We start from the raw sequence: 11,451 nt of genomic DNA on the forward strand, positions 1-11,451 counted from the left end.
GGAGAAAAGGTCAGTGAAAATTTTGGTGAGGATATTTGTGTTTTATAGAACACATCTTAAACCTGAGGGACAGGCTTATTTGAAGGGATTGAGAAATAGTGGATGGCCAGCACCTGAAATGAGCTATATCCTCCCCACATCCTAAGCAGTTAGACCAGGGATACCAAGTTTCAAGCCACTCTCCCAATGTAATAAGACAAATGAGTGTCCTGGAACTCAGAGATAATGGGCTGAGGTATGATTCTCCCTTATAAGTGTACCTAATCTGTCTCTCTCTCTCTTTCTCTCTCTCTCTCTCTCTCTCTCTCTCTCTCTCTCTCTCTCCCTCTCCCTCTCTCCAAATATATATACTCATATATATATATATACATATATATTTTTATATGTATGTATGTACATATCATATATATGTGTGTGTGTGTATATATATATATATATATACACAAATATATATATATTATTATTATTTCTGGGTTGATGCTCGTTTTTTCTAGGTTCAGCTTCCCCCACACACACACCCTCTCCCCCAACACCCACGCAAGAAGCCACCATGTGACACAGGTCAGGTTCTGATTCAGGGAACGAATTTGTGCCCTTCCATCTAGCATAGAGCATAACCGAGGAGGTCCAGGGTCTGTCCTGACACTCCAGCTCTAGTCATCTTGAAGAAGATACAATGCTGTTGTTGTCTAGTCCTACATTCTGGGCTAGACTACCATGTGACTTTCTAGCTTGAGAAGTGACCCTGATCTCTCAACTACAAGGACTTTGGCCCATCTGCTACTACTCATTACTCTTACCTTCTCTTCCTCTTACCTGCCAAATTAGAATCACCATGTTCTCAAAAATAAGTCTTTTTAGTTTCTCCTAAGTCCTTCCAAAGATCACTGCTTTACCTTAGGTAATTGAATAATTTTAGAACTACTGATCTTATTTCCATGTGTCAGCACAGTTACAGGTTTAATTATATAGGATCATAATTGGGTAGTCAAAAACCCAAATCATTATATGTTTCCTCCAAGCTTCCTACTCATTAATTAAATTCAGATATATATATAATTTTTTCTCCTCCGACAGTTAAAAATCTATTTACTGAACTGAGATACCTTCATCTTTCTAAATGTAGGGAGGAGAAAAATTTACCCACACGATGCTTGCTTTCTAGTCCTTTCTTCAAAGATAGTCAACTGAAGAAGGGTAACTGTAGATATCTCCTCTGAGCTCTGGCTGCACACAAGATTACAGGACTGAATGTTTGGGTTCTTTTATAGGGCTTCCCTTGTTTTGCCCCTCTCCTCATTGTATCACCAAACTGTGAACTCCTATAGATTGATAGTGCTTCTGGTCTCTGCTTTGGGGGAGTTCTCAAATATGTGAGTTCTCACATTTGCAGTCAACCTAATAATGGGTTTAAGGGTTCACAATGACCTTCACACCTGGACAATTAAGGACACAATTGCTGTGTTAAAGCAAGAATAATGTAGGAAATCTTTATATTGGGAGCCATTTATGACTCAGAGAGTTTCAATGACTCATCCAAGGTCATACAGCTAGCGACTGTCACTGTTTCTCTTTTAAAATGTTTTTCCCCCTCTGAAATTTTCACTAGCAAGTGATTAACAATTTCACCATATTTTCCCATTTACTTTCTTTTTAAAAAAGTATTTTGGGGGGCAGCTTGCCTCTGTGCCCCACCCCCCATGATGGTGGCATCTTGCAGCCACTCCCCAGGGCTGGGCATGGTCTCTGCTGCTGCTCCTTGGGCTGGAGATCATGCAGCAAGCATGGTTCCCCTGAAGTGTTGGGATGCCTGGGTCTGGCAGAGGCTGCAGCATGAATGAGAGAAACATTTGGAAGCAGACTTTGAAGAAGGAGAGATTTGAGATCTGTTTTAACAATCCAGCTAGCAGCTTCTGTGGGGGTGTAAGATCTACCCACAGCCAGCACCCAGAAAGCTGCCGGCATGCCACGAAAGCACAGGTTCTTTTGATCTGCTTAACCAAGCAAAGCAAGGTGAAGGGGTTGACCAGCTTACTTTAATCCAGCATACAGACAGCATTCAGTTAGTTCAGGGGAGCATACAGATAGCATTCAGTTAGTTCAGGGGAAAATAGCCAGCACCCTGAACTTCAGAACATTCATTTAATTCAGGGGAAAAAACCAGCACCCTAAACTACAAAATACAAACAAATTACAAATATCAACAGACAGACCCAATACCATTCATAGTTACCAACAGCTAGGTTCAGCCCCAGAGCTTGGAACAAGGGCTGGCCCAGAGTCAAGCTTGCCACCACTGCTGCTCCAACTGAAAAGGGATCTTCAAGTTGCCTTCTCTCCTCTTATAGAGTTTTGACATCATCAAGTGTCACCTGAACGACCAGAGCCGATTCATTCTTGGGTTGGCCCATCCCCTTAGGACCCTGGGAGGTTCACATCCACATAGATCAGGTTAACACCCAATAGGGCATGGCTCTGGAGTTAACACCTCCCCTTAGCCAGCCCCATGAATGGTCACAAAGAGGCAGACTTAAACCCACATGGTCTAAAAGCCTCTGCTGTCCCAGACATGTAAATTAGGCCTTCCCTGGAGTTATCCCTACCTTGGGCCCCACCAAGTTTCCACACCCAACAGGACTCTGGGCCTGAGGCCCAGCACCCAGCAAGGCTCAATGAGATAAACTGAGTAACTCAAAGAAAACAAAGGCCACTCCACTCACAGATCTCAATTCTATTCAATGATATCCCTCCTCTAGAGTCACCCCAGATCTGAGTCCTCCCCAGGGCAGCTTTGAGGAGCCCACAGAATGCACATCCCCCACCGTGGGGCTGATGCATAGCCTGGAAACTCAGCTTCACATGGCCCTGGAGAGGAACTCTTGGCTTCAGATGAGGATTGAGGAGCTGGAGGAAGAGCAGGATTTCCTTTCTATCAGCTGGGCAAGTTCATGTCTTGAGTCCTCATTGATGCAGAAGACCACTGTCAGGGGAAGCCAACACTAGGTATTGATATAAAATGAGGCACACAAGCAGTATAAATAAGATAGAGTTTATTGCTATTGGTTTAGATAATGATACATAACTTTGATATTCTCCACATGAGTTCTAATGGATGGAAAGTGATTTGGGGGATTGTTTTTAGTTGCTTGTACTTCAAAATTACATTTTAGTCATCATCATCTTTTTCAGTATTCCACTAGTTACTCCTGTGGCAGATACACAGGGATCCAGAAGGCCTTTTCCCATTTGCAAGGCAAAGAGAGAAAAAAGGGTACAGAGGCCCTTGAAAAGTACCTTTTGGGAGACTATATATCAGAGTTCCATCTATAGCATTATAAAATGCCACATGCCCTCTTTCATAATCAAGGAAAATTCCTACCTTATGAATAGGTCGGTCTACAAAAATACACTTACACTGTGAATTCCGGAAGAGAAAGTAATTTTCAAATCCCCAGCTTAAAAGGGTACATCTATCCGTAGAAAAGTTGGAGATATTGCCTTTCCTTCTGATTGAGTCTTTAAAGATGCCCACTTCCCACCCTGATGTGTCCCTTACTTTTATTTCCCAATAGTGTTTCCCTGAAATGAAGGTCTGAGTAGCTAAGACACAGAGAGCAAAATCAAATCTTTCTGGGTTGTCAGGCACATCCTGTGGGACAGAAACATATCTGACACTTTTCAGATCATCAGACACGATGAGATGAGGATTTGCTGTTTCAGGATCCAGAGTTATCTCTCCTGTAGAAAAAAAAAAAAAAAAGGAAAAGGCATCATTCACCTTGGGTTCCACAACTGGAGTTTACTATTTAAGAGAAGTATTCCCTAATCCCTAAAATCCCACACTGTGGGATTCCAGTCACACTGCTCAGACAGTGGAAACATACCAGAACTCATTATGTTTTACTTTTCTGACATTCACTTGGATGAGTGACTTAGTTTACTAGTAGCTCATTCTCATTAAAAAGTAGGATGGCAGACGTGGATTATATATAGGACCCTCCCAGTATTAGCTTCCTATTGAATCTTATGTTTTAAGGCATTCATTGAATGTTTAGCAATCTTTAAGCTCAAACTATGGCCAAGCAGTATGCTAGGCAGTGAAAGATATAGGAAAATAGTTATGTAGGTAGTGTATATCTAAAAGAAGTGTACTAGTATAATTAACATAATTAATTTGAAATATATAAGTAAAAAGACAGAGATGGTGGAAGTAAATGTTGTAAACTAAAAATAAATAAATAAATTTTAAAAAAATTAAAAGGCAGAGATGATAAACATTCCAACATGGGCAATTTTAAAATGTCTGACCCATAGAGAGATTCACTTTTTTTATTCTTCCAGAGAATGATGTCTTCAAGGATTTTGTAATCTCTCAGAGGCAACTTAATACATACTCAAATCAATAAGAAATAGAGAGCCAATATAGAGCACGTTGCAAACATTATGGGAGCTCCTGGGAATACCGAAGTGTCAATTAAGGTCACCATGGGTAACTTACTGTGGTAAGTCAGCAGCATTTCTGACATGCCAGAGATGGGGTACATGGTCCTTCTGGGTAAAGCAACCACTGGATTATGAAGAAGTAACTCATCATTCCTACAAAGAAAACACACTCAGTGACAAATGTTATATAGAGATTTAAGGGACCTATCTTGATAAAAAATCACAGTGGGCTGCAGTCCTATGGATGCCAATGAGCCCCTTCATCCAGCCAAACTCCTTCACAGACTGGGACATGTCTAACATCAGTTTGCCATAGAATGGAAACTTACCTTTCCAATATGCCTTTTGAATCCTAGAAGAAAGAAAAACAAACAAGAGTTTGAATCTTCTACTCCATATTCAATTCCCATTACATTGTGTTTTTCAGAGAGTACATAAACATTTGCCCCAGTCCCTCTTCTCCCTGACAACCATTGTCCAGGAAAACTAAAAATATTGGGAAAAAAAAAACAATTGTAGAATTGTAAAGAACCACACCATGGCCTCTTTCATTGGTTTGATGCTGTCTAGTCCCTTTGTAAAATGGTGAAATCACTTAATTGTGAAAAGAATGCCATGCTCAAACATCTCTCCCATCCCTGTGTTTGTACAGAAAATTCCTCTGGCAGAGTCCCATGATTGTTTCATGGAGTAAGAGGACAACAGATGAGGAAACTGGAAAAAAATGGTTAGGAGTCTAGGAGACTGGAACAAATCCTTTTTTAAAATGGGCATGGGTAGTTAATTTGAGTGTTGAGATTAAAGAGACATTGTAATATTTTCCATAACCCAGAATCTTGAAGTTAGGTTGCACTCCAGGGTCTTAATATTAGCAATGTTCTACTTACTCAACTACTATCATCCCAAAGCCCAAAGAAGCAAAGAAAACATGTACCTTTACTCATCCCACAGTAGAGAAGGGGTATTGTATTGACTATTTATTGGGGAAAAGTAGAATATGAAAGGAGTGATGCATGAATGCTGTTTATAGAATCACAAATAATAGCCACTCAGCATCCATTTGAAGTCTTCCTCCAGTAGGGTAACCACCACATGCAGAGGGAGACCAAATCATTTTGGACCACATATTTAGAGAGTGGGAGCATCCCTTGGTGCATAGATAATGGCACTTGGAGGCATCAAGGCTTGAGCCCAAATACTGTCTCTGACACCCAAGAACTATGTGACACTAAGCAAACTTCTCAATGATAACTGTCCTAGCAACCTCAAAGAGCTGTTGTGTCTAAGATTTAAGATACGGGATGTAGATCGGTTTGGATTTTTAAAGCACCAAACTAGTAGTAACTTTGACTACTATTGTTCATTCATTCCATTGGTCCTTTTTCGGTTGCTAAAGCACAAGTCTAATCTCCATTGGCCTAGGCAGTCAAGTACTTGAAAAATGACATAATGTCTCCCTCCCTCCACCTTCTCTTCTCTTGTTCTCAAAATTCTCAGTTTCAATCACTCACCAGGAGCATTTCAATGGGAAGCTTCTCAAAATTTTTCTCTATTTCAGACATCGACATTTGCAGATTATGGATGTGTTGGGTGATTTTTGCCTTGTTATCCTCAAACTTCGCCAAGTTTTCTTTTACTTGCTGCTCCAATCTTTGCAGATGGAGGTGTTTTTGCTCTGACAAGAACAGGTGCTTTTTCTCAAATTGAGCCATAACAGACTTTTTCATAGCCTGGCTTTCCAACTGTAATCAAAGAAATTAGGAGAAAGGGAAGAAATAAAGAGTCGATAAATATCAGGGCCAGCATCAAACCCATGTGCTAGCTATTATTCACCCTGTCCATCTAGGCAGATTCATGGGCTATGACATTAGGCACAGCTTTTCTCTCTGCATTCCCCAAACTTTCCACTTAGAATCTCATTGAGTTCCATTGTCTCTTGTAGACCATTTTCCTGGAAGGTACTCAATAATAGAAAGTAGAGAGGAAGAGTTTTCTTTTAATGGAAGAGTCCTCAAACTTGAAGCATGGATAGTTTCTCTCCAGAACTGTCCAAAGCTCATCAGAAAACTGATTCTTCATGTCCATGTTTTAGTAGATTAATTTAAAAATAAAGTCCTACAGACATTCAGGCACGAAAATACGAATCCATAACAACAACATATTACTACCTTTGCTCATCAATGCAAGTCTCTTCTAGTAAACAATTGGGATTTGTCTTCCCTGTCCATCACTGACTATTCTTTCTATGAAAGGTCTTCGAGAAACAACATACTTACAGAGTTTATCACTAAAAAAAGACAGAAAGACTGACTGTACCTTGCAGTATTCTATCTCACACATTCCAATTTTATTTGAAGATCATGCTTTTTTCCCCTTAACACAATCCCTATCCTCTGGAGCTTCTCCCTCAGGAAAAACCAAGTTTTACTAAAACCTCTGTTTTAAACCAAAGTGACCTCTACTGTTTTAGAAAGTTGTCAAACATCCTGAGCCTTTACCCTGGCCATTTCCCACTCCTAGAATGCAATGTCTCCTCAATTCTGCCTCAGTAGGTTGGTGTCTTTTTATAAGACCTTTTTAAATTCCATCCTCTCCTTCGTCTTTCACTATCCTCACCTTCTATGGTCTTCCCTTCCATATTAACTTTTGTTGATTCTTCTTTTATTCCTCATGCATTGTATGAGGAATATTACAATGTATTACAATTATCCTTATCCTCTTTAGGAGTAAAGGAAAAGCTCTTGGGCTGAGAGGATTCTTTAATTTCTTTGACTTTTATTCCTAGAGACTAGCAAAGTACCTGGCCTTTTAAAAGTGTTTAATTGGTTGGTTGATTTTTTTTATCTTTTTTTTCTTTTTGCTCAACGTGCAATATTATGCTTTGGTCTGAGGAATCACGACCCACTACTGGAGATTGAGGATGCTCAAACATGACCAGAATGCAAATTCTGAACCACATGGAGGCAAGGTCATAGCCCCTTAAGGTTTTCATGGCTCACCCTTTGAGGATCTCCACTCTACTACTTGTTGGCTACTTTCCATCCCCACCAAGTCCTGCTTATAACAATACAAATGCATTTTCAAGAGTCAAATGACCAAAATGCAACTGACCCTTCCTATAGCATTCTGCAGGTTATAGTGCAGATATCTCCTACTGCTCAGTTCTGAAACAGTGCTATTTCTGTAGGTCAAACACTTACCTTGAACATTTCCACAGGCTGCTGCTGTGCCTTCATTGGAAGATTGATGTTCTCTTGGGAATGGCTGGCTTTGCTGTCCTCAGCTGCCAAGTTGTCTCCTGCTTCCTTGTCCTGTGTTAGCAACTTTAACTGTTCTTCTTCCAAGAAGAACTGGTGCATTTTCTCATATTCATATAGAACCATTTTTTTGACAATTCGGTCCTCCACCTATCACCAAAAGAGTTGAAATAAAAGAAGGAAAGAAACGTCAATGAGTGTCAGAGTCCATGTCAGCATCAAACATCTGTTCTGGTTATTACTTGTTTTTGTCTGTCTGAGCAGATTCATGAATCATGTTGAGAGACACAGCTTTACTCTCTGCCTTCCTCATTTTTTTTTTCACTTCCAGGCCCAGTAAGGTTTAGTCTGTCTTGAAGACGCTTTTCCTAAGGGGTAGCTGATGATGTAAAGACCAGATAGCTTTGCAAAAACGAATAAATGAAGAGTCCTCAAATGTATACTAGATACTGATTCTTTCCAAAATGTTCTAAACCCAAGTAGAATTTTTTCTTCTTATTCATTTGTTTATAGATTATATTTTTAAAAAGTGTACTGCTATTTGTGGATCAAAATGCTTCTGAGTAATAGTGTCAGATCTTTTGTTCTTAATCTGAGTCTGTTCCTTTATAGAAATTACTTCCTCTGGATCTTTTCATCAATTACAATTCTGGCTGAAAAGGGCTGTGAGGAGATAAGGCACCTTTCACTTTTATCACTAAAACAAGTCAGATACTTACAGTCCACAATATTTCTTTCCCCATCTCCCCTTTCAGTTGTGATTGAAATTCTTCCCTCTTAGTCTTCAGAATATCCCACATTGCCTGGAGCTTTTCCTGCAAGAACAAAACAAGTCTTAGTCCAATCTCTGTTTTATACCAAGAAGGTCTGCAAGTGGTCATGGAGTTAGTTGAATGAGCAGACACTCTACTTCAAGATTGAAAGGGAACTGATCATCTTACCATGCACTGACCAGCAGCCTTTTCCAAGGAAAGGACTGTGTGCTCCTTGTGCTCTTGGCTTAAAAAGCAAGGCCCACACAAGGGTCTGTGGTCCTCCTCGCAGAACAAGGTCTCTTCTTTCCCATGTTTCTCACAGGTAGTCAGGTCTTTGATGCTCTGCAGTAAATATGGTCTAAGCATCTTGCCAATGATAGCCAGATTCTGCAACTTCCTATCATAGGAAAAGTCTCCAAATGCAATGATTGCCTTGCAATTTGGGCAGGTTGTTGGGTGTTGTTCCTGCCAGCAGCTGAGAAGACACTCTTTGCAGAAGGTGTGGCCACATTCGAGAATAACTGGGTCAGTGAAATAGCCCGAGCATATGAAACAGGTAAGATCCACTTTGAAGCTTTCGATCAAGTTTTTGGCATCCATGTTTCCAGGCCTGGGAAGAAAGTCAGTAAAAATTTTGATGAGGACATTTATATTTTATAGAACACATCTCAGATATATGGGGCAGACTTATTTGAAGGAATTGAGAAGCAGTGGATGGCCAGCAGCAGAAATGAGCCATATCCTCCCCCACAGCCCAAGCATTTGGATCAGAGATACCAAGTCTCAAGCCATTCTCCCAATGTCATAAGATAAATTAACATCACGGGAGTCAGAGATCATGGGCTGAGGTATGGTTCTCCCTCATAAGTGTGGCTAATCTCTCTCTCTCTCTCTCTCTCTCTCTCTCTCTCTCTCTGTCTCTCTGTCTCTGTCTCTGTCTCTCTGTCTCTGTCTCTGTCTCTCTGTCTCTCTGTCTCTCTGTCTCTGTGTCTCTGTGTCTCTGTCTCTCTGTCTCTGTCTCTCTGTCTCTGTTTCTGTCTCTCTGTCTCTGTCTCTCTGTCTCTGTCTCTGTCTCTGTTTTTGTCTTCATATATAGACATATATGTATATATATATATATGTACATACATATATGTGTGTGTATATATATATATGTGTATATATATATATATATATACACATATATATTATTTCTGGGTTGATGGTTGTTTTTTTAGGTTCAGGTCTATTCCCTCCCCCCCCCCCCCCCCAAATGCAGACCCAGGTCAGGCTCCCATGATTGTAACATTTAACCAAGAGCCCACTGTGTGACACAAGCCCGGCTCTGATTCAGGGAACAACATTGTGCCCTTCCATCTAGCATACAGCATGACCGTGGAGGCCGAGGGTCTGTGATGAATCCCCATCTCTAGTCATCTTGAAGAAGGTAAAATGCTATTGTTGTCTAGTCCTACATTTTGGCCACTCTACAATGGAACTTTCTAGCTTGAGAGACGACCCTGAGCTCTCCACTACCAGGACTTTGGTCCTTCTGCTACTGTTCATTACTCTTACCTTCTCTTCCTCTTATCCCCCAAATCAGAATCACCATGTTATCAAAAATAACCTTCTTAGTTTCTCTTAAGTCCTTCCAAAGATCACTACTTTAACTTAGATTATTGAATAATTTTAGAACGACTGATCTCATTTCCAAGGGACAGCACAGTTACAGTTTTAATTATATAAGATAGTAACAGGGTAGGCAAAACCCAAATCGTTACATGTTTCCTCCAAGCTTCCTACTCATTAATTAAATATATAAATTTTGTCACCTCCCACAGTTAAAATCCTCTTACTGAACTGAGAAATGTACATCTTTCTAAACACAGGGAGAAGAAAAATCTTCCGAAGAGAAGCTTACCTTCTATTCCTTTTTTCAAAGATAGTCAACTCAGGAAGGGTAACTGTAGCACTTTCCTTGGAGCTCTGGCAACAGACAAGATTAGAGGACTGAATGGTCTGGTTCTTTTATAGGGCTTCCCTTGTTTTGCCCCTCCCCTCATTCTATCACCAAGCTGTGAACTCCTATGGACTGATAGTGCTTGTGGCCTCTGATTTGGGGGAGTTCTCAAGTATGTGAGTTCTCACATTTGCAGTCAACCAAGTAATGGGTTTAAGGGTCCACAATGACCTTCACACCTGGACAATTGTGGACAGAACTGCTATGTTGCAGGAAGAATAATGCAGGAAATTTTTATGTTGGGGGCCATTTATGGCTCAGAGAGTTTCAATGACTCATCCAAGGTCATACAGCTAGTGACTGTCACTGTTTCTCTCTTTTAACATGTTTTTCCTCAAATATTTTCATGAGCAAGTGACTAACAATTTCACCCTATTTTTCCTATTTATTTTCTTTTTAAGGACATGGCTGGGCTTCATGCCGCAAGCACGGTGCCCCTGAGCCACTTGGATGCCTGGGTCTGGCCGAGGCTGCAGCATGAATGAGAGAAACAGCTGGAAGCAGACGATGAAGATGGATGAGGAAATCTTTGTGATCTCAATCCCATTCAATAAGACCCCTCTTCTAGAGTCACCCCAGATCTGAATCCTCCCCAAGGCAGCTTTGTGGAGACCACGGAACCCATGTTCCCCACCCTGGGTTTGATGCATAGCCTGGAAACTCAGCTTCCCATGGCCCTGGAGAGGAACTCTTGGCTTCGGGTGAGGATCAAGGAACTGGAAGAAAAGTGGGATTTCCTTTCTGTCAGCTGGGCAAGTTCATCATGTCAGCCCACATCGATGCAGAGAGCCACTGTCGGGGGAAGCGGTGCCGGTGGGCAGAAGATGTGGATGGCCAAGGCAAAGGGGAGGCCTCAGACTCTGAGTCGGTGGCCTCATCCTTCAGTGAGGGCTCTGAGGAGGGGGACTTCTGCTGAGAAGAAGCACCAGAAAGACAAGGGGCAGCCGGCCAGAGGAAATACAGGAAGCCCAAGACCCGGGAGAGGCAGCCTTGCTAG

The 11,451-nt window shown here is 41.2% G+C and overlaps 1 protein-coding gene and 1 pseudogene across 1 annotated transcript; one reads left to right on the forward strand and one right to left on the reverse strand.

Annotated features, from left to right (window-relative positions):
- Positions 1 to 1,410: 1,410 nt before the first annotated feature.
- LOC118854770 (probable E3 ubiquitin-protein ligase TRIML1) lies at positions 1,411 to 9,055 on the reverse strand. The gene is made up of 8 exons (XM_036765029.1): positions 8,642 to 9,055; positions 8,420 to 8,515; positions 7,644 to 7,850; positions 5,955 to 6,185; positions 4,773 to 4,795; positions 4,499 to 4,596; positions 3,295 to 3,738; positions 1,411 to 1,436 (listed from the first exon to the last, which is right to left on the reverse strand). Exons 1-8 carry the CDS (start codon positions 9,053 to 9,055, stop codon positions 1,411 to 1,413), a joined length of 1,539 nt encoding a protein of 512 aa, XP_036620924.1.
- Positions 9,056 to 10,931: 1,876 nt separating this feature from the next.
- Positions 10,932 to 11,451, forward strand: LOC118854771 (annotated as a pseudogene).

Source organism: Trichosurus vulpecula, chromosome 6 (assembly GCF_011100635.1).
Source record: "Trichosurus vulpecula isolate mTriVul1 chromosome 6, mTriVul1.pri, whole genome shotgun sequence".
NCBI classification, from domain to species: Eukaryota; Metazoa; Chordata; class Mammalia; order Diprotodontia; family Phalangeridae; genus Trichosurus; species Trichosurus vulpecula.

Excerpts from the sequence above, each read along its gene's own strand:
- LOC118854770 (XM_036765029.1), bottom strand. The coding sequence starts at position 9,055 with ATGGATGCCAAAAACTTGATCGAAAGCTTCAAAGTGGATCTTACCTGT. Across the intron at positions 7,851-8,419 it reads GGAAAGAAATATTGTGGACT|GTGGAGGACCGAATTGTCAA; the intron begins GTAAGTATCTGA and ends TTTTGGTGATAG. Across the intron at positions 4,796-5,954 it reads TTCCCATTGAAATGCTCCTG|GATTCAAAAGGCATATTGGA; the intron begins GTGAGTGATTGA and ends TCTTTCTTCTAG.